General features: G+C 41.2%; 1 protein-coding gene across 2 annotated transcripts in view; it reads right to left on the bottom strand.

The window, feature by feature from the left end:
- Positions 1-819: 819 nt before the first annotated feature.
- Positions 820-20651, bottom strand: part of LOC148034117 (peptidyl-prolyl cis-trans isomerase) — a 97840-nt gene continuing 78008 nt past the window's right edge. Inside the window, exons 5-6 of one of the 2 annotated variants that reach the window (XM_087682134.1) lie at positions 1527-1664; positions 820-1200 (exon numbers count right to left, since the gene is read on the bottom strand). In XM_087682134.1, coding sequence (XP_087538260.1) covers positions 880-1200; positions 1527-1664 — 459 coding nt within the window. In that variant the 3' untranslated portion in view covers positions 820-879. The remainder of the gene's footprint in view (positions 1201-1526; positions 1665-20651) is intronic. The other variant, XM_087682135.1, reaches the window with a different exon arrangement.

Genomic DNA, 20651 nt, shown 5'->3' with positions numbered 1-20651 from the left:
TCTACGGAGGACTTCCGTCCTTGGCATATGGCAATTTCCTCCGCATCCTTGCCATGAAATTGTAACTTGTAGTACTTAGCACCTCTTCACATGATGGCTTGGATTGTCGTCATGTATCTTGTAATCAAGTAATCTTGTATTTTTTTCGTAATTAATACAATTACCTTTTACGAAAAAAAAAAGAGAGAGAGAGAAGCTTTAACATGGTAGAAAAAATCCCAAGATGCCTCAGAAGACTAACCTTGAAAATTTTGGAAATTCTTCAAATGACCATTCCACCCCCTTAAAGTTGACAAACGGTTAGTGAAAAAAATTTTAACTAGCAAAATGCAACTACAGTAAAAGCCAGCCCAAAAATAGGGATCAATTTTATGCATGGCTTTTACCAATTCGGTGTTCTTTTTTGGACCTCACACCTTCATGCATATCTTTTCCCAGTTCAACACTCATTTTTTCAGAACTTAAATGGAAAAGGCTCGTACAACTAATGCCTTGCTACTATGTGTTCTTCATGCTCCACAAAAGTTTTAAAAACTTTTCTTTGACAAAATTAAACTTGCCAAGTTTAACATGATGTGATCAACTTTTGTTAGTAATCTTTACATAGAAGTTAACCCACAATAAGGTTGGCCTCTTTACCCTATTGTTCACCGTAGCCAAATCCTTTTGATGTGACAGTTTATTCTGTCCGATTCACACAATGGTGGTAAGCAGGAAAGTTGACAGGGGATGCCTAAATTTCAGGTATAAACTATACTAGTACAAATTGTGCTTTTAAAATAGCCTATACCCATATTTGAGATCTTGCAAGCATACAACTTCAGAAAGACAGCTGAATAATTATATAGGAACAAACTCAAACCATTGTGGGAGAGCATTTTAGGACACTTCGAGTTTCAAACTCACAAACTGATTGAGGACAGATACTGTAACTCCATTCCACACAGCTGAAGTGGTTGGAAGTCGCACAAATTTCTCAACTATTGGCATATCAGCGGGTAAAACATAAGCAAAGACTGTGTATTTAGGGTACCATTCCTCATGATTAGCAAGACTGATGAAGAAATCAGGCCCACCATCAATCCATCCCACCATGCCCCTCTTAATATTTGGACATGTTTCTTTTGGAATATCTTTAAAAACCATACCCTGAGGTTTTAAGGAACCTTGTATCAAGGCATATGGAGGACCAGCTTCAGACTGTAAAAATCCGCAGGATGAAAAGGTTAAGATTCAAACAGCATCTATCATGCAGTACAACAAAGGAAAAAACAACACAAAGAGGGGTACTTATGGAATAACCCTGAACAGAACAGCCTACTAGCCACAATGTAGGCACCAGCATTCAGTCCATCAATGTTTTTAGAACATACTTTGCCCCGATAGCAAGTATGCCTTAAAAAATCAATGAATCTTCAATCAGCAATGAAAGATGATCAGCCTTTCTTGAGTCACCTAGCATTCTTTATCAATTTTACCAGAGCACTCAGAACGCTCAGGGCAAATAACATAAAACAAAACCGAACCTTGTTAACACGACGTCCAGCTACGTCCCAGATATGTGCACGACCTTCTGCACGATATAAATGACAGCCAGCACAATGTCGCAGCTTTGACAATTCTATCAGGTATGTGACAGATATTGGAGCACATTCTGGCAGCAGCTGCAAGCAAGCTATGTCAAGTTAACATTCAACATGTGTGGAAGTACCAAACAAGTAAAGAGTCCTAGAAAGCAATGTGAAGTTTCTGACGCTGACAAGTCTAAAGTGTGTCAGAAACTAAGAAAAAATACCGTCTCTTGCCCAGATGAATGCAAGATCTTAAAGAAAGCAGTGGATGAGCATGAAAAACATGACAACTGTCTTCTAGATCTTTAAATCAGCTCATTCGTGTTGCATAGTATGTCTATGCTTACTCCTAAGGAGATAGCAGGAAAATATGACAACTGTCATCTAGATCTTGAATTCAGCTGGTTAGTGTTGCAGCGTTTTTCATCAGAGTTTGAAATGTGAGCCCTTTCATTCAGCATGTTACATTTCCATGCCCTGGGCTTAGGTTAGCCTAACCAGGGTGCCAAGGTAAGACAACTTTTGGGTGGTCCCAAAAATTGAGAAGGTTGACACTTATAAATGGGCCCCTTGAGGTCAGTTGTAGCAGAGGATGACTCACTCAAAACTCCAAGCCCTGATATAGCTTGGCACATACAACAATAGGCTGTGGGCAGGTGGTATGCAACACCAATTGCTTGAAAGCTGAGGCACTGGCACACTGCTAGGTGCAAGCAATGTGCTAGAGAGGTTCCCTGATTGGGAGGTGAGTTAGATGACAATCATTCTATGTTCTAAGCTTTATAGCCGTTTGTCGACTGAAGAGGAGACCTATATCAGTATAACAGCTTGAGCATGCACTACACAAAATGTAAAGAGAGGTGAGGATACAAAAATCTCATTTACATGCTTGCAAAGCATCTCCCACAAGGTAACCATGAAAGTTTCAGCCCTGAAACATTTTTTAATGCTTGAAACATTTCAGTGCTAGGCATGTCCTATTGAAAGGCCAAGTGAAATGGCTACTTTTGTTAGACATCCTTCTTTGGGGGAAAACTTTTACTTTTTTTAGCATAAAGCGTGTAGTTATTTCAAACCAGGGGTGAAACACTTCAGTCATGATACATGTTTTGTTTTCACCAATTATGAAATGCACATTCAAATGAAGATTCACAAGTGGGACTGCAAATTGGGCAAAAGCCCTAAAATTTTTAGCCGGAATGTCAAAGAAATTGTGAAATTCCTTCGAATTGGTTGTCAATTTGAACTCCACAAGTGAAAATTGACAAAAACCCCAAATTTTGGGCGGCATGAGCTAAGATTCAGAAAGAGATGGCCAAAATTTATGGAAAATTGCAAAAATTTTGAAAAAACCCCAAATCTGAAAATTAGGGTTTCTGCATTTTTTTGGGTTTGCAGAAAATTGCAAGCAGAGCTGAGAATATGGCAAGCAAAGGTGAGAAAATGAGGGGCAGAGCTGAAAATAGGTGCAACTCCTCCAAAACAGTAGCTCTTCTGACTGCGTACGGAACTGTGCATAGGATTGCGCGTAGGGCTGCACACAAGTTGAAAACAGCAGCAGCTCGTTCTTATCTTCCTGGGGTAGAGAGCTGGCTGACAATAGCAAGACCTTAGGCGGGGTGGCACTAACTGATAGTGGTTTAATTGAATCCACGTGTAGAACCTTGCTCTAATACCAAATGTTGGAAAATGACGGCCAGCTATGGAGGAGAGAAAAAAAAGACAATGAGAGTGTGCTGAAGCAAAAGAGTAGAGTGTACTTGCTGAAAGAATGAGAATGAAAGGTACAAGATAGGTCTAAGATAGACCTAGCTCTAACTCAACTAGAGTTAACTGACTCTAATTCTAACTCTAGTGGTGACACAATTATAACTTTAGTTGTGTTCACACTAAGAACTAAAAAAGAACTAAAGACTAAAATATTGGGTACTACCCATAGAATTGGTAAATTCTAACAGTATTATCAAAGAAAAGACTTCAATAAGCTCTTGAACTTAAGAGACTCTTGATCCAAGTGAAACCCTGAAATTGATCCAAACCCAACTAGTAGTGCTCATAAGTACAAGCCAAGGACTTACCAAGAAAACCCACAAGTTGTAACAACAATCAGACAAAAAAAAATTTAGCTTCAAAGAAAAATCAGCCCAAAAATATAATTAGGAGTAATTTATGTACCTAAGAAGTGGAACCAACATAGCACCATCAAAGTCCCTAAGGACCTCTAGCCTGCCTCTTAGCCCGAGCGACCCTAATTTAAACTCACAAGATAGGTGGAACCAACCTTTTGTATATCAACTATTATCAAGATGTATTGGCTCAATGATTCAAGTTAATTTGATGCTCATAGACCTTGAAGGACTATTTGTATTATTTAAATGTTTCATTCATAGAAACATGGGATGGGGGATAGGGATGGGGACAAGGACGGGGATAGGGGATGGCCAAAACTAGGGAACAAGGACAAAGGGGCGAATGGCACATTTAAAAAATGAACTTTGATATAATATTAGATTTTATTATACTAAAATACATAAAGAAGCACATTTTAAGCTTTAACAATATTAGTTTTCATTGTATTTATTAGCATGTCGAATAATCAACACAAGATGATCAAATGACAAATGACGAACCATATGGACAAACTTTGAAGATCGATGTATTACAAAGAAGCATCTGTCCATTGACATGTCACATGGATATGTCACATGATCCATGTGACATGAAAACTCAAGAGTCCAAATTAAAAACAAATTTTACAAGACAAATGTCAAAAAGACTAAACAATAAAAGTAACTACTGACAATGGATCATGACATCTGACATCACATAGGTAGATGACTATGAGGCTATAACCAGCCATAAAGCAACACACAAAAGGAAACATCAGCAAAGATGAAGCCCAAATCTAGAGGGCATCATCATTATCAGTAGCAAAATGAGCATATGCAGCTCTCGAATTGCTAGCCTCACTATCATGGGTGCCAGGTACAGTCGCCATAAAACGACCATGCTCCTCCTCCTGCTCCACCTTCCACTGGGTAAATGGGTCAGCCCATGATGTAACACATTTGCAAAGCACCCTTGAGTTAGCACTAACAAAGACCAAGTCATTTGCCTTTTCCACTCCAAGACAATTCCTTTTCTTTGAAGAAATATGATTGTAGGTGCTCCATAATTGCTCCAAGCAAGAGGAGCTTACTGCTTGACTCAAAATGCAGATAGCCAACTTTTGTAACTTTGGCCATCTGATCCAAAGTTCTCCCACCACAAAGGTGCCCCAATCTTGCAATAGTCCAATTGAGCATCATCATAGTCATAAGAGCCTCGTCTTCTTCTATATATAGCAAGCTAATCTATGATTTTATGCCTAGTATCCACATTAGGCACCATGCGCTCTAGAATAAGCCTCCAATGTAGATTCACCTCAGCATCATTTTCTTGATCCTTGCCCTGAAACTCAAGGTCTAGAAAGGTAGTTGAATGCAAAGGTGAACTATAGGCATTCCACCTTCCAATACATACATTATGTATATGCTTATATTTATCTGCATCACGTACCAAATCTTTTAACTTCTCGGTCATCCTATACATTGCTTCATACACTTTACCAATACATGGCTGCATGCGATCAACAAGTGTACAATGGGATGGACCATTGCATCAATTCATTTTACATCCTCCCAAAAGTCATTCCTCTTTGACTTTTCCTTGCACAATATACCCATGGTAGTGGTTGCTAATGGAGAAGTATTGAACTCATCACTGACAAATAATTCTCACTGCACCCATGCACTGTGTGGCGTCTTGACATCAAAAAGTTATATGCGAAGCGTGTGTCAAAATACTTTAACAACATCTTTCTTGACCTTTTTGTGAACTCGTAGGGAAGGAATTGGTGATTCAAAATGAAAGTCACCATTTAATTTGCATTCTGTATTACTAGATGAACCCAATCTAACTCACCAATAAATATCCTTCAAAACTTGTTCAAACAATGTGTCATGCAATAAGAAAATCGATGTACTTGTACATCCCTTGAACAATGGTGTTGTTGCCCTACTTGTGGCTCACCATCAGCCACAAATCCAACCACGAGATGTGGCCCAACAATCTCAATGGCAAAGATCCACTTAGCTGCAAGCTAATCTATAAACTTCCCAGTCCCTGAAGCATCATGGGATGACATAAAATACATCTCCCCTTGTGAGTAAGCCACAATGCCAGGGATAGATCTCTTTCTTATGTCACTCCATCCGTAAGCAATGAGTGCGACACCATTCTTCTCCCAATCTCTCTTTACGTTTGTTGTAGCTTGCTCCACAATATGCTTCTTCTTCTCAAGCAAGGTAGTGTGTAAAGTCTCAAATGAGGGAGACATGTAGTTAGGCCCATACTCTCCAACATTCTTCAACATTGTCCTAAAGTTTCCTTACCAGTAAATAGTAAAAACTCAAAGTCATAAATGTAAATTTGTCAAAACCTAGTTGCATGAAAGGCAATGTGATCCTAATAGAAGAAATGAGCCACAGCTGCATCTATCTCTTCTTTTTTCATTGGGTCCCAACTTCCCTCAAGAGTAGTTTGGCGTCTAGTGGTTGAGGACGAAGGCACTTTTTTTTTTGCAAATAAAAAGTGGCTAATTATATTACTTTAAAAAAAACCTTTGAATACAAGGAAGTGATCATGCTCAACAGACTTGCTAGAGCTGATGCAAAGTCGCAAATAAATCAAATGTAAAAGCCTCTCAAGGCGGTCTAGGGGGGATGGGGGCAAGAAGCCATGGAGGGGGGATGTAACGCCATTTGGAACTGCTTGCCTACATCTTGAAAAACAGGTCCTGGCCGCCCCAAGTGCGCATGAAATGACAACGGAGCTCACCAACCCACTGGATGTGGGGGCGCTCACCAATCTGTGCCCCATCCGATCTTTGACTTGGGGGTTCCAAATCACCGACTGACAGTCTATCTCCTCCTAGTAGCTTGGGGGGACTTTGGATTAGGGCCTTACAGAGGCCCTACCACACACGAGGCAAGCTGCGAAGAAAAGGTGATCTGGGGGGGGGTAACCTAGGTTGACGTAAAGATCCATCTCAGGGACGGCCTCCCCTCACCGCCGAGCCTCAGTCTACACTCCTGAAGACCCTTCTGCAATAGGACCTTCTAGGTCTGCCCTCCTGGTGTGAGGCCACAGACAACTAGCTTGCCCAAGGGGGCCATACTCTGATACTCTGGGCCTATGATTCCGAGCCCTCCCTCTGATCGATGCCGTATGATGGTCACCCACGCCACCTTGGCCCTCGAATCCCTGGAGCTGTCTGACCCGGATCACAGGAAGTTCCACACTAGGCGGTCAAGCTTCATTGCACAGGATGAGGAGAAGCACCAACACGAGGTGATGTATCAAGCCGTCGCTAGGAGGACCTGGTTAACCACCAAGGCTCAGCCTGCTAGTGAGAGGCGAGCCATGCTCCAATAGGTCAGCTTCCTCCGAATAGAATCGAGGATTGGAAGAAATTGCTAGGCAGGAGTGATGTCGAGTTCCACTTGGAATCCTAGATAACGGACGGTTTGCCCTTTGCTCACCCATCTAAATCCCAAGTGGATGCTCCACTCTGTGCTAGAATCCGGGTCTGTGAGGGAACTAATCGGTTGATTTTTTGCTCCTGCTACTGCAGAATAGAACACCTCAAGAGCTACCTAAGGGGGGAAAGTTGCTGCAAATGGAGAGAGCAACTGGGGGGGGGGGGGGGGGGGGGGGGGGGTGGGTAAAGAAGGAAGGGGCTGCTGTTTTTGGCAGTGGGAAAGGTGTTGGATGCCATGGATGGTCGGGTTACGACGGGCACCACGCGGGGAGTGGTAAGTCTGCTGGACGGAGCCGGGATCACGGGGCAGAGGTAGCGCACCGGGTGGGGGGGTTCCCACGATGACGGGAGAAGCAGGAAGGGTGCACAATGGCCACAGGCAGACGAAGCGGGCGCGAGCAATTTGAGGCGGGCATGAGTAGTCGGAGCGGGGGGCAGCAATGCGACGTGACAGGCGTGGAGCTCACTACTTTTCCCAATGAGGAGTCATGCAGCAGTTCTGGTTATGCCTCAGCTTGAGGACAAAGGCGCTAATGATGTAAATGAATTGAATCCACGTGGTGTGGATGTCACGCTTGTTGCTACAAATGAAGGTCTAGATCCATCAATTGTTGCTACTGTTGCTGCCATCAACTGCCACTCGTGTAGGCCTTAATGCAAATAGAGCCTCTTGACCAGCCACGAGGCCTAGAAGCTCCCTTCTCTTCTTCAGCCTGACCTTGGGGAAAAACTGCACCTCCAATGTTGGCTCCTGCAACAAGTGAGCCCTTACTTTATTTGCGCGGCATGTCGATAAGAACACAACTTGCATGACCAAGTGTGCAAGGGCATGACCTATCTCTGCTTGATGTGCATTTGGCATTTACCTTGTCCCACCATGACCATGTATTGGAGCATCTACTTCTCCCTTCAGCATGACAAGTTGGTAGTGAAGAAGCCATATGGAGATGGGGTGCTGTGCTGAGTAAACTTGATTTTCAAGTACAGGCACACTGCACAGAGCAAAATGAGCAGGCAAGGGCAAGTGCGAGGCAGGCAGCCTACAGTTTAAAGACGATGGGGCCTAGGTAGCTTGTAGCAGATGAGATGGGTAGACTGTAGTTGGCGCAATGCAGGGCTAAGGGCAATAAACAGGTGATTGGGGCCTAGGCAATGAGCATGCAGTAGGGTGTGACAGCTGACATGTGACATAGCACGAGTGGTAGGCAAGAACTGATGTCCATGTAAGCGTGCGTCGATAGGTCATGGGGCATGGCAGGCAAATAGGCAATGAGCGAGCGAGATGGAGGGGAGTGTGCAAGAAGCAGAAGAACCGAGTGACAAAGCCAACAGAAAACGGGACGGCCTGACAATAAGTGGCTGTTCCCCACTACCCATTCTCAAAAACATTCCCCGTCCCCAAAACAGGAAGACGGTGTCGCCTTGTTGGGGACATAAACTTGGACATTCCAGGTCCCACAAGCATGTTCCGCCGCACCAAGGTATATCAGGATGGCGTTCCTGAGGGCCTAAGATGGCCATCCCCATTCCCTATTTCTCTGAAAACTATGGTTGAATGTTCATTAGTTTATTTAAGAATGGTCAATGGCTAGAATACCCTCTAATTATACTTGGTTTATCATTTTTGAGATGGAGAAAATTAAAGTTTAGTTAGGCAGTCAAATTGACCCAAAAGCCCAAAAGACTAAGCCTTTTTCACTCGATTAGTCCCATTGACTAGAAATCTATATGATGAGTGGTTTCAAAGAGTAAAACCATATGTTCATGATCAAAGAAAAAAAACCATAAACCAATGAATTTATACCTATCTTTGGTGACTCCAAAATTTTACAAGGTTAATATTTTTGAAAGTTACTCAAATAGAAATTTTATTTGCATCAAAGACACTTGAATTTTACAAGGGATAATTTGATCTTTAATAGCTATCTCAAATTCTTAACCATTTGAGAGATTGTTAGAGTAGAAGTTTTTGAAGCTTCTTTTTCTAGAAAATTGACATGTGGCATCTAAAATAAAACATGAAACCAATATTTCTCCTTGGATAGAGTGGTAAATAACCTAATTTAACACTAATTACAGTAAGCATTAGATTCGCATAAACTAAAAATGCACACTTTACTACTTTAATCTTGGACATTGGACACCCTGTTGGCCCCAAAATTAGCGCCCCTTGTGGTATTTCTTTATCTTATATTGCAAATGAAAGGAGTATGACAAAGATTCTCAGATCTCCTCTATTAATCCAAGTGCCTCTTGTTGCCAAAAAACTGACCAACAAGCCTCCTAACCAATTTGGCCCTTGGTTTGCTTGGAAATTGGCATTTACCCTACTTCTTGAAAGACAAATTCAGCACGAAATCTAATATTGGTTGGTTGGCCTCTTGAATCTCTTTCAAAATTCCTCAATTTCAACTACTGAAATTCAAATCCTAGGCCTTCAATTCTGAGCACGCATTTCAAGGCAGTTGTCAAAATCCTAATTTTTTATGTACATTAGGATTTACAGTAGAGACTAACTGAAATCTCTTCCTCTAATGGCTCAAACTTTTAAAAAATGCCAAAATAACTTGAGAAATGGCTAGGGGATGAGAGAGAATGCTGTAGAGAGAGAAAATTCAGAGCTTCAACACGAGAAACGCTGAAAATCTACTACTGCCTCCTTAAACAGCCATGGAAGTTGTCATCTACAACTTAGGACCACCAAAAAGATTATTGCCCCCTCTTGTATGCTATTACTTACACCAGAAGGACCTTAGGCTATTGTCACCCACTCCTAGAGGGCTCCAAATTGTTATCACTTGCTGTAGGACTAGTCCATGGTAGTTGCGAATCACATTAGTACCATCTCCTTGCTCTCTAATAGCCTCCTTCTCTCTCACAATGGTTGAAATAGACTTCCACCAGCCCCTAAAAACGTTTTTTCCACTTGCATGGCAAGGGTTTACCGAGTAACAGCCTTCTAATCCCATTTTACAAGATTATCCAACTTATTAAATTAATTTTCAAAACATTAATTTTGAAAATTAATTTAATAATTATTCTAGTGCTCAAAAAAATAATTTTGCTAGGCAATAATTAAATTAGCTAGCCCAATTTAGCTTCCAAGTATCCTTGAGCAGTTATTAGCCCTTAGACCGACATGAATTAATTAATTAATACCTATTCTCTAATGTCACCATTGACATTAATTAATTAATTAATGCCTAATCTCTAATGTCACTACCGACATTAGTAACCAAAAAATTGGTCTAGGCCTTAATTTGCTACCGGGTACCACCTAGTACCTGTCAGGCACAACTTTTTCTTTAGACATCCACTGCATCCTCGAGGTCCTTAGTCTATTACCATGAAATAACTGCCATGTGTATCACATGTGCTATATCTTAATTAAATGGTATCAACAAGATTAAAGCATCTCAAAATTTCACGTCCCCGTGACACCTCCCTCTTGAAAACCTTGCAATCATCCTTGATTGCACCACATTGTGCCAAAAAAACAATATGGCACTAGAATTTGCATAAGCCATCAGAGTCACAACATTAGCCATTGTTGTCCAACCATGCCACATGCCCTAAACCTTACTCTGAAAATTTCCAGCCAACATAAACATAAGATAATATTGAGAATTAGTCCAGAATTGTTGCTAGAAACTTATTGTGTGCATCCATAACTCATGTTTCTCAATTAATCTGACTTCAGCACCACGATAAAGCATACTCTCAGCATACACCATGTCTGAAACTATCAATGGCATTTATTAACATGCTGTTGTCCATGGAACCAGCTGTAAACCATTGAAAATTAAGTACCAACGGATCATAAATTGATCACTTTCTAATCTGAGAACTAGTCACAAATTGATTGCAAAAACTGATCAGTAACTAATGCAAAAATTGATGCAAGACTAATCCCAAAAGTGTTATAAACAATTCTCAAACTTATAAAAAATTGATCAGAATTTTTGTCTTAAAATTGAGGAAAAACTCATGCCCAACTTGTCATACACTAATACAAAAGTATAGTTTCAATGCCCGGGTGAAACTTATACTCATCTGTATACATCTCACAGTGACTATTACACTAAGTAGTGACCTCATGGCAAACATACTATCAGCACAGTACCTTGGATGCATGCTTAATACATCCAAGATCTACTACATATGAGAGCGATCCACAACTCAAGGAGTGGAAATGCTACCTCTTCCTTGAGCATCAAATAATACTCTGGATCCTTGCTTTGTTGAACCTGACTGAGCTTGTCTAATTGATAAGGCATCTAGGTAAAGCTAGAACAACTGAGAATGGTTTGCCAAGTCACCCTCTTCTATCCATTTTGCATCTATTGGTGAAACAATACTGAAGCTTCACCAAGAAGCATATGGAAACTTTACCTCTAACTTTACTTGTCTCCAAACCCACTAGGTTGTTGCCCTTTCTTCCCCTTGAGCATTGCAATGCTTTATACGTTTATATTGTTGCAATTCATATGTCACTAATATGAAACATTGCATCCAATTGCCTAGCCCCTCATGTGTACCCGACGTGCTAGGAGTACCAAATGCATTAAGAAACATTCTTGTTTGCATACTTTGAACCATTACAATGTGACTATGCATGGGAATTTGTATACTACCAACCATACCAAGATACATTTTCCCATACATTGCATGCATTACTAGTTGTATTTTTCTCATGACCAATACTATACGGAGTATTTGTATGACTAACATTAATAACATGAGTCCCAAACATAGTGGATTGCATATATGCATTGCCAAACTTGCCACTTTGTGCCCCAACATCATGCCAACATTGTTATACATGGGGTTATGCATATTACTAGCCATACCCTGATATATTAGGCCTTGCACACCATGCATTGGTTGTTGCATACCATAAGGAGTTGTGCTATACATCCCTATATGCAGTCCTTGACCCAGCATAGCATGAAAACTAGTACCACCACCAAAGTATCCTGGCTGCCCCATCATTGCATGAATGTCCTACTGTCCAAAAAACATTGGATTGACACTTCCAAGTTGGCTTGGCTATGCATCAATTGCCCTACTAGTATCATTTGCTTATGCTCACTATCCACGTTTGGAACATCATGCTGCTATATTGGCTCTTCCTTTGGTGTATCTTGAACCTCTTGAAGATGATTTCCTCTTCTTGCCTTTGCTGCCCTCGTTTAAGGGGTTCAAAAAGCATATGAATTGAGGATCATTTCCCAATTGCATTAACATTTCAGCTGCTATCCTCAGCTAATCTTTACACCGGTCATCAAATTCCTCTTTCTCTTGCTGGTCATCAGCTTCAAGAGACCTAGAAGGACCCACCAAGATCTTGTCCAATTCCCTCATTCTCAGCTTGCTGCCCATGCTCTATGCCTTGTCCAAGATCAGACATTGCATTTTCCACAACACTTTGTGAATTTTTCAAATTGAGAGACATCATCCTTGCTTGATCTCATCTCACTATTTGATGACATTGTTGCTGTAATGCTCAACCAAATACAATTTCAACACTGAGCAAAGCTTCTTACCTTCAATCAGGTGCCTTAGGCCCACCAATTCAAGGGAATTGATGGTATCCCGGCAATGGAACCATGAAACTGGCCTTCCTCCTCGGATAGGGTGGTAAATAATCCGATTTAGCACTCATTACAGCAATCATAGAATTCACATAAATTGAGAATGCACACTTTACCACTTTAATCTGGACATTGGACACCCTGTTGGTCCCAAAATTAGTGCCCCTTGCAGTATTTCTTTATCTTGTATTACAAATGGAAGCAGTATAACCTGAGATCCTCTAATCTCCTCTACTAATCCAAGTGCCTCTAGCTATCAAAATTGACCGGCAAGACTCCAAACCAATTTCCCCATTGGTTTGCTTGGGGATTGGCCTTCATCTGCTCCTTGAAAGACAAATTCAACCCCAAATCTGATATTGACTGGCTAGTCTCTTGAATTCCCTTGAAATTCCTCAATTTCAACTACTGGAATTCAAATTCTACGTGCTCAATTCTACGCACGTATCCCAAGGCAACTATCAAAACCTTAATTTCTGCTGTAAATTAAGGTTTACAGCAGATGTTGACTAAAATCTTTACCTCTGATGGCTCAAACTGCTGAAAAATGCTGAGATAACTTGAGAAATGGCTAGGGATGAGAGAGAATCCTATAGAGAGAGAAATTTCAAAGTTTAATAATAAGAAACGCTGAAAACCTATTGTTGCCCTACTTAAACAGTCATGGAAGCTGTCATCTATAGCTTAGGACTACCAAAAACACTATTGTCTCTCCTATATGTATCACTTGCACTAGAAGGACCTTGGACTGCTATCACCTACTCCTGGAGGGCTCCAAATTGCTGTCACTTGTTGTAGGATTGGTCCATGGTGGCTGCAAATCACATCAAAAGCATCTGCTTGCTCTCTAACAACCTCCTTCTCTCTCACAATGGCTAAAATAGACTTCCACTAGCCCTTACAAACATTCTTCCCACTTGAATGGGCAAGTTTTGCCTAGTGGCAACCTTCCAATCCCATTTTTCAACATTATCTAGCTTGTTAAATTAATTTTCAAAATTAATTTAATAATTATTCTAGTACTTGGAAAATTAATTTCATTGACCAATAATTAAATTAGCTAGGCCAATTTGTCTTGCGAGTATTCCTTAGTAGTTATTAGCCCTTAGACTAATATTAATTAATTAATTAATGCCTAGTCTCTAATATCACCACCGACATTAGTAGCCAATAAATTGGTCTAAGCCCAAATCTGACGCCAAGTACCACCTAGTACCCGTTATGCATAGCATATTACAACTTTTACCTTTGATACCTACTGCATCCTCGGGGTCCTTGGCTTATTACCATGAAATAACTACCATGTGCATCACAAATGCTAAACAACCTTGCACATTTGATTAATATTTTAATGAAATGTTATCGGCAAGATTAAAGCATCTCAAAATTTTACACCCCCATGACACAAACATGTGTCATTTTGAAAGAGACAAGTATCCCTACACTTGTCATTTTACTCAACACGTGTCATTTTTAGCAAACACTTGTCATTTGTAGTCTCTAGTTTCCACTTTTGAGCACCCATGTCCCTCAACTATATAATGGAGGTGTCTACCTTCATTTTCAACAAGCTTTGGTACTGAAATTTCAGCCACATGTTTTGTACTTGCTTATCTACCACTCATTTAAGAAGCTCTTTCTCCTCAGCAATGCAAGAGAAGGCAATTAGCTTACTATCTAGTGTATGCAGAAATTAGAGTTTCAAAACCCTAATTCTCAAATTTGCAACAAATCAGTTCCACTATACATGGTTTCGATACTTTGTGCCCGTGGTTTGTTCCCACTTTCCCTCTCACAATAGTTTCATCTCTTTTTCTCTCTCTTCATAATTCTCTCTCTCTCGCTGAGGTCAAAGCATTGTCATTCACATTCTTCCCAGTGCTTACGTTGGTATCAGGGCAAGGACTTCTACCTTGTAAGAACTTTTCTAGGGTGGCAAGATCTTTGGGATCAAGATCATCAAGGTTCACTATGTTAAGAGGTGAAGTGAAGAATCATGGCTAACAACTGGAAGGCTCTCAACACTCTATATCTTTATGCTTCTATAATTATGAGAAGATATAAAGATACAAGGAGTTGGAAGCCAATCCAAAAATTCAAGCTTTGATGGAGAGAAGGGCAAAAGCACGGGCTGAAGCCAAGGTCTTTGAAGATTTCCTTATGGAGAAAGCTCCTAAGACAGATGGTATTGCAGATGCGAAGGCCTACCTCAACATGAAAGCTATCGATGCTATTGATGCAACACCGTCTATAAAGGAAAACACATCACCTATCATTCGAGGATCAACCCAATCTATGACTTCAACATCTCATCATACACAAGCTGCCCCCTCTTGTCAAGAAAATAGGTATGCTCTAATACCATGTCAAGAAAATGATAAAGACCAAAGAGACAGTAGGGTTTGTGGGGAGAAAAACAGTGTGTATTGTAAATACTGAGAGAGAAGACAAACTCAAAAACATAAGAATATGGTGATGATGCACTAAATCATGCTATGAGATGAAAAGCTAATATAACGGAGCCAAAGCTTAGAAGATGATTGCATTGTCATGCCTAAATCACACAATAGCACCTGTGGAAATCTACACAATGAAGGGAGTGAAACACAAAACGCAAATGCCAAATGCCTCCTGATTGCCAAATGCAAATATGAATGTTGATGCTAGCAAATGGAGACTAACGTGTGTGTAGGAAATCCTGACATCAAGCAAAAGAATGATGACACCAGAATGTATAAAGCCCTCCAAACTGCAAAACGCAAATACTAGGGTGATGCCAAATGGAAAGAAGATAACGCCTACTAGTGGAGATGCTCCGAAGATGCAAAATGCAAAAAGAACCCGTCGCCAGATGTGGAAGCGATGACTGCGGGTAGAAGAAAGCTCCAAAACGCAAATCCTAATAATGTGGAATAGGACGTTTGAAGCAGAAGAGAAAGGGTGAAGGCAACCATAAGCCATGAACTGCAATATCCACCTAAAGGGGTATAAGGGCAATGAAAGAGACTGGTGAGAGAAGGGAAGTTGTAGTGGTTACCGAAGAGGGTGGTAGTGAATGAATGAAGTGACTGCCTATTTATAGGCATAAGCTATCTACACTGGCACACCACTGTGTGAGCACCCACTCAAAAAGTGGTCAAAATGTGGACACCGACCCTTTTTTGGGCTGTTAGTATGAAACCCTAAATAAAGTGTTTAAGCTGAAGATTTGGTTTCTCAACAATCTCTCTCAAGCCCAAAAAGGGATAAAGAAAGAGAAGTGAAGAGAGAAACGATGAAAAGGTAGAGGATCTCGAAGATCCAAGATTTCCACCTAAAAGGTAACCAGCAATAAGGAACGGTAGACGGAATGAACTATAGGACCTGACTCCACCTTGGGAGAGAAGCCATAAGCTCTGTAACTCCATGATAGAAGGAATTCGAAGGCCTCATCACCAAGTCGCAGCTAAACCTCCAAGGCCCCGATCTAGGTGGTCTTTGAAGATCCTGGGTATCAGTAGGAGAAATGACTACTCGAAGACAATCATCCCAAAAGAGTAAATGGTGGATAACAAACTTCATGATGAGTAGGTGCCCCTACCAAGGGTGGTGGGGGAGGGACCCCCTCTGAAGCCAAAGTAGTAGAAGCCCCCTCTAAATCCCCCTCTACAAGAGACAGGGAATCTAAAAACTCATGGATCACAGAGTTCGAATTAGCTTATGATAAAGGAAGTGTCGTCGGTCGTACCAAAGAAGGTATCTGGGGTATCGAAGATGTCCAAGAACTCCCAAAGGTGGCCTCTCGAACCTAAGTAGTCAAGGGTGGGGAAAGGTGAGGCTCGTGCTAAGCCGAGGGTGGGTAATAGTTATTGTCTCTCAATAGAGCAAACTACAAAGCCAAAGTAATGGAAGGTGTCAAACAATCACTGTCTCTCGAAGGAGCGAAATATCGAGGGAACACTATCCAGTAATTACAGTCTCTTGGTAGAGTAGATTGCAGAACCACAGGTTGTTGAGGTGGCATTCCTGAAACCCTAGAAGAAGTACCACCTCTGTAGCGCATTGCGGTGGTTGAGAAGGCCATGGTATGAGGCGATCCTCATGTGGCTCGAAAGGGCTTAATGCACATCGGATGTGTCTTATTGCCTTGAGCATACGCCTATACTCTAGTGGAGTAAGGAGCAAAGGTCCATATCTGCTATAGGAGTCACGTGATGGGTAGCTCCATTGTCCACAAGCCAAACAAGTGTTGAGGTGCTCAGCTGTGATGAGTGGGTCTCTGCAGGCACCTCATCAGGAGGCAACTCGCAAATGTGAACAAGAATCGCATCCGATTTATCTAAGGAGACGATGTGGGCCTCTACAGACCAATCAAATAGACCCTCTAGAGTTAAGTGGTTCGTCGGCTGTGATGACTAACCGGCGGCAGTGTGGGTGGGCCTTACCCACTGCCCCTGCTAGGGTTTACTCAACCAGGGTGCGGAGGTCTGATTTTTGGATTTTGGTTATGTGCCTCTTGCCTTAGATTGATATTCATTGTCATAATGACAAGCATTTTGACAATGTTGACAACACCTATTCTTCTTAGGTACATTCTACTATTCAGGTTTAAGAGAAGATTGAGTGGTTCCTTGGGATTCACTAGTCTTGTTTTAATTTTGATTTTGATTTTGGGTCAAGTTTGGTGCATGGTTGAGGATCCATACTCTAGTGAAAGATGATGGCTGCCACAATGGGTGCATTGCACATGCGGTCTCATGGATCGTCGCAAGGCATCCTGAATTCTTACCATCTCCAATTTTAAGTGCTACAACTTCATTCGAGATATCTATACTTTTCCCTACATCTTTGATATCTATGCGAGGTTGCTCACTATAGATTGTGGACCTCTCATTATGGATGGTAAGGCTAATAGCAGGTTGTATAGCCTTTGCATTTCTCTCTTTTAGCAAGTTGTCCACATGAATTGCCTCAATCCTAGCCAATGTGTCTCTTTGTAAACCTAAGTTGCTTGTCAGTGCCTTGTAGAGTTCTTCATCTTTTATCCCGTTAATAAATACAGTGGAGATCGTCTTCTAAGTGTGTCGCTTTGCTATTGGAATTCTTTTGTAGAGACTCCACACGTGAGTGATGTGTTGACCTTAAACTTGTTGCTCCCTCTGAGAAGATGCAACTAGAGTCTCCCTCTATCAAGGACGTGCTATGAAATTAATCGAACAACCATGCATAACACAACAACTGACACTCAAACTCATAAAATGTGGGCATCTGAGATTGTGAAATCACCTGCTGCACAAAATGGAAATATTTTCATGGCAGCTTGTTAAGGAACAACGTAACTTGGACTTGGGAGTCCCAATGGTTGAAAACTCAACGAGGAGACACCAATACTCAACCAACTTGACTTTCAAGCCATCCTTGTCTATGATTTTAAAGTTTTGGAGCTCATGATTCAAATTGATATGAGGGGTCCTATCTCAAGCCACATAGCAGACAATCAAGTGTACCCAATGCTCGGATGCTAAGTTGAAATGCTGAGGCTAACAATGAAACTAAGGCAATAATCCCTACATAAGCTTGACAATAGCGGAGGCTTTACAAGCCTTCCATGAGCGAACAACCTTGTATGGAACAAGTGAGTGATCAGGTTGAAATTCCAACCCCTGCACTAAATCCCATAGGTTCGGAGAGTTTAAGATATGTCTCATTAAATTGGACTAAGTTGTGTAATTTGACCCATTGAAACAAGTCTAATCATTAAAAGCATGCTTGGCGGACTGTGCCATGTGGCACCCATGCTCTGTTGAGAAATCTTTTAGTCTTCACCCGCAGTTTGTGTTTTTGTGTTTTTGCGTTTTATGTTTAGGGTTTGCAGCCCCAAAAAGGGGCACCATCCTAGACCGACTGTGCCTATTTATAGGCACTCTCATTCATTCCTTACGGTTGATTCATTTAGTTTGTCACCTCTTCTCTCCAGCCTCTCCACTATCCTCACATGAGGTGTCTGTAGAGATGGATAAGTGAGATAAGGTGGAGCATAAGTTGGTGGTAGTGGTAGTGGATAAGGAGGAGAGGATAAAAGTGGATAGGCAAAAATAAACTCTTGATGTCCAATGAGTGCCGATTGCTACAGAGGTACTGAAACGGGCATAGCTCTATATGATACCATAGGTGGAGGTGAAGGTGGAGGCATTGGGATATGATAGCCTTGTCCAAATGTCAGTTGGCCTATTGGGACACAACAAAATGACCGAATGGCCCACTAGGTAATGCCATTGAGGCAAACTGCGATACTAAACGATCCACACTTGACCATGTCCGGGATGCACTCCCAAAGGGATAACTCAAAAGTGTGTATGTGGGAGATCGAGCCTTCGTCATAGGTACACTGCCAAGAAACACATATGTAGAGATCCTAAAGGCTATGCCTAAATTTGTAGAAACTCCCGATGTGGTGTGTGGTGGATAATGGGGTGCACTTAATGGAAGCAAAAAGAAAGGTGCAGTGGAAAATGAGGGAGGGATGGGTAGGAGCCCAAATGGATTTATGATGGATGATGTTGTGGGAAACATGATAGGTCTAAGGTTTCTTTTGTTCATTAAATGCATTAGATAAAAATGCACCTACTCCAAATTGACCATGAGAAATAAAATCATTTGAAGAAAAAGGGAGAGAAGGAATACTTAGAAGTTTTTCTTTCAACTTCTTACCTAATTTTCAGTTCATACAGAAATACCTATCTTCCTCATTACTTAGAAACCAAAGGTTGTTTTGAAGAGTCTCTTCTTGGCAAGCATCCGTCGATCCAATAAAAAATATAGAATCAAAAATAATAGGATTCATACTTAACATTGGAGAAAAGATGTACTGTGGAAGTGATGTGTAATTTGAGCTAGGTTCCACTTGCAGATGGCCAATCCGTAGTAGAGATTCCGAAGGACTTGCAAGATCATTATATCTGTGCACTAAATCTAAAGGAGAAAACTCAAGCTTACCTTCAATCTCCTGTTCAGCCCTATGCATAAGGATGAGATCATACTCAATGGCACAAATCTGATATGGTCTGTCAAATTGGGCAGAAGCAAGCTGGGAGGACCACTCTTAATTGTTTCTGTCCATGTTTGGCTGTGGAGCTTGGACCGGTATTGTGAATGTATTCGAAGTCATTTGACCCTTCTGTTGTTCCTACTTTTCTGAATGAGTTTTCCGATCAAAGACCGAGGTTTCTCAGAGAGTACCTAGCTCTAATACCGTGTGAAAAAATGCTCTAAATGCAGAAAACACAACCAATCATACAACAAAGCACTGACTAATAAACATAGAGCATAGTTAGGGTTAGAGTAACCCAAAGACAGTGAACACAATAAATAATAAAGTGAATGAATACTGAATATATAATGCTCATGCAATAAACACACTATACAGTGAATATTGAACCTCGAACTCTTGTATCTCTAGAATCAAGGCAGAGGTAATGAGCTAGAGAGTGTGCCGTACTCTGAACGGATCCCAAATCGCAATAAGGCACCCTCCGTACATCGAACCCCAGCAAACGCAACCAGGGAAGATTAGATCCGATATAGATGACAGTGCAAGAGAGAGAAAAACTAAAAACGTAGGTATCTGAGGTGAGAGAAAATCGAGCAACATCTAGAGATGACAAACGCAGTAGTTTGGAGATGGGCAATAGTGTAGATAACCCTATGGAGGAGAGAGAAGATCAAACATAGGCAGTTAGTATAAGGCGACAACACCTGGATGATGGCAATAGCTCCAAAGACCCTTGATGTCTGTAAACGCAGACTAGATGATGACATCAACAACTGGGGATAGATACCTAGTAGCAAAGGCAAATCTAATAGTGATGGAGCAGCAAGCAATAGATGGATGTGGATGATGTAGACTAGAATTAAGTGCTAGATAGT

Source organism: Lygodium microphyllum, chromosome 7 (assembly GCF_053477565.2).
Source record: "Lygodium microphyllum isolate KBCC chromosome 7, Lygodium_microphyllum_v1.1.10, whole genome shotgun sequence".
NCBI classification, from domain to species: domain Eukaryota; kingdom Viridiplantae; phylum Streptophyta; class Polypodiopsida; order Schizaeales; family Lygodiaceae; genus Lygodium; species Lygodium microphyllum.
The sequence above is the reverse complement of the archived record's forward strand: the minus strand, read 5'-3'. Positions and strand labels throughout refer to the sequence as shown.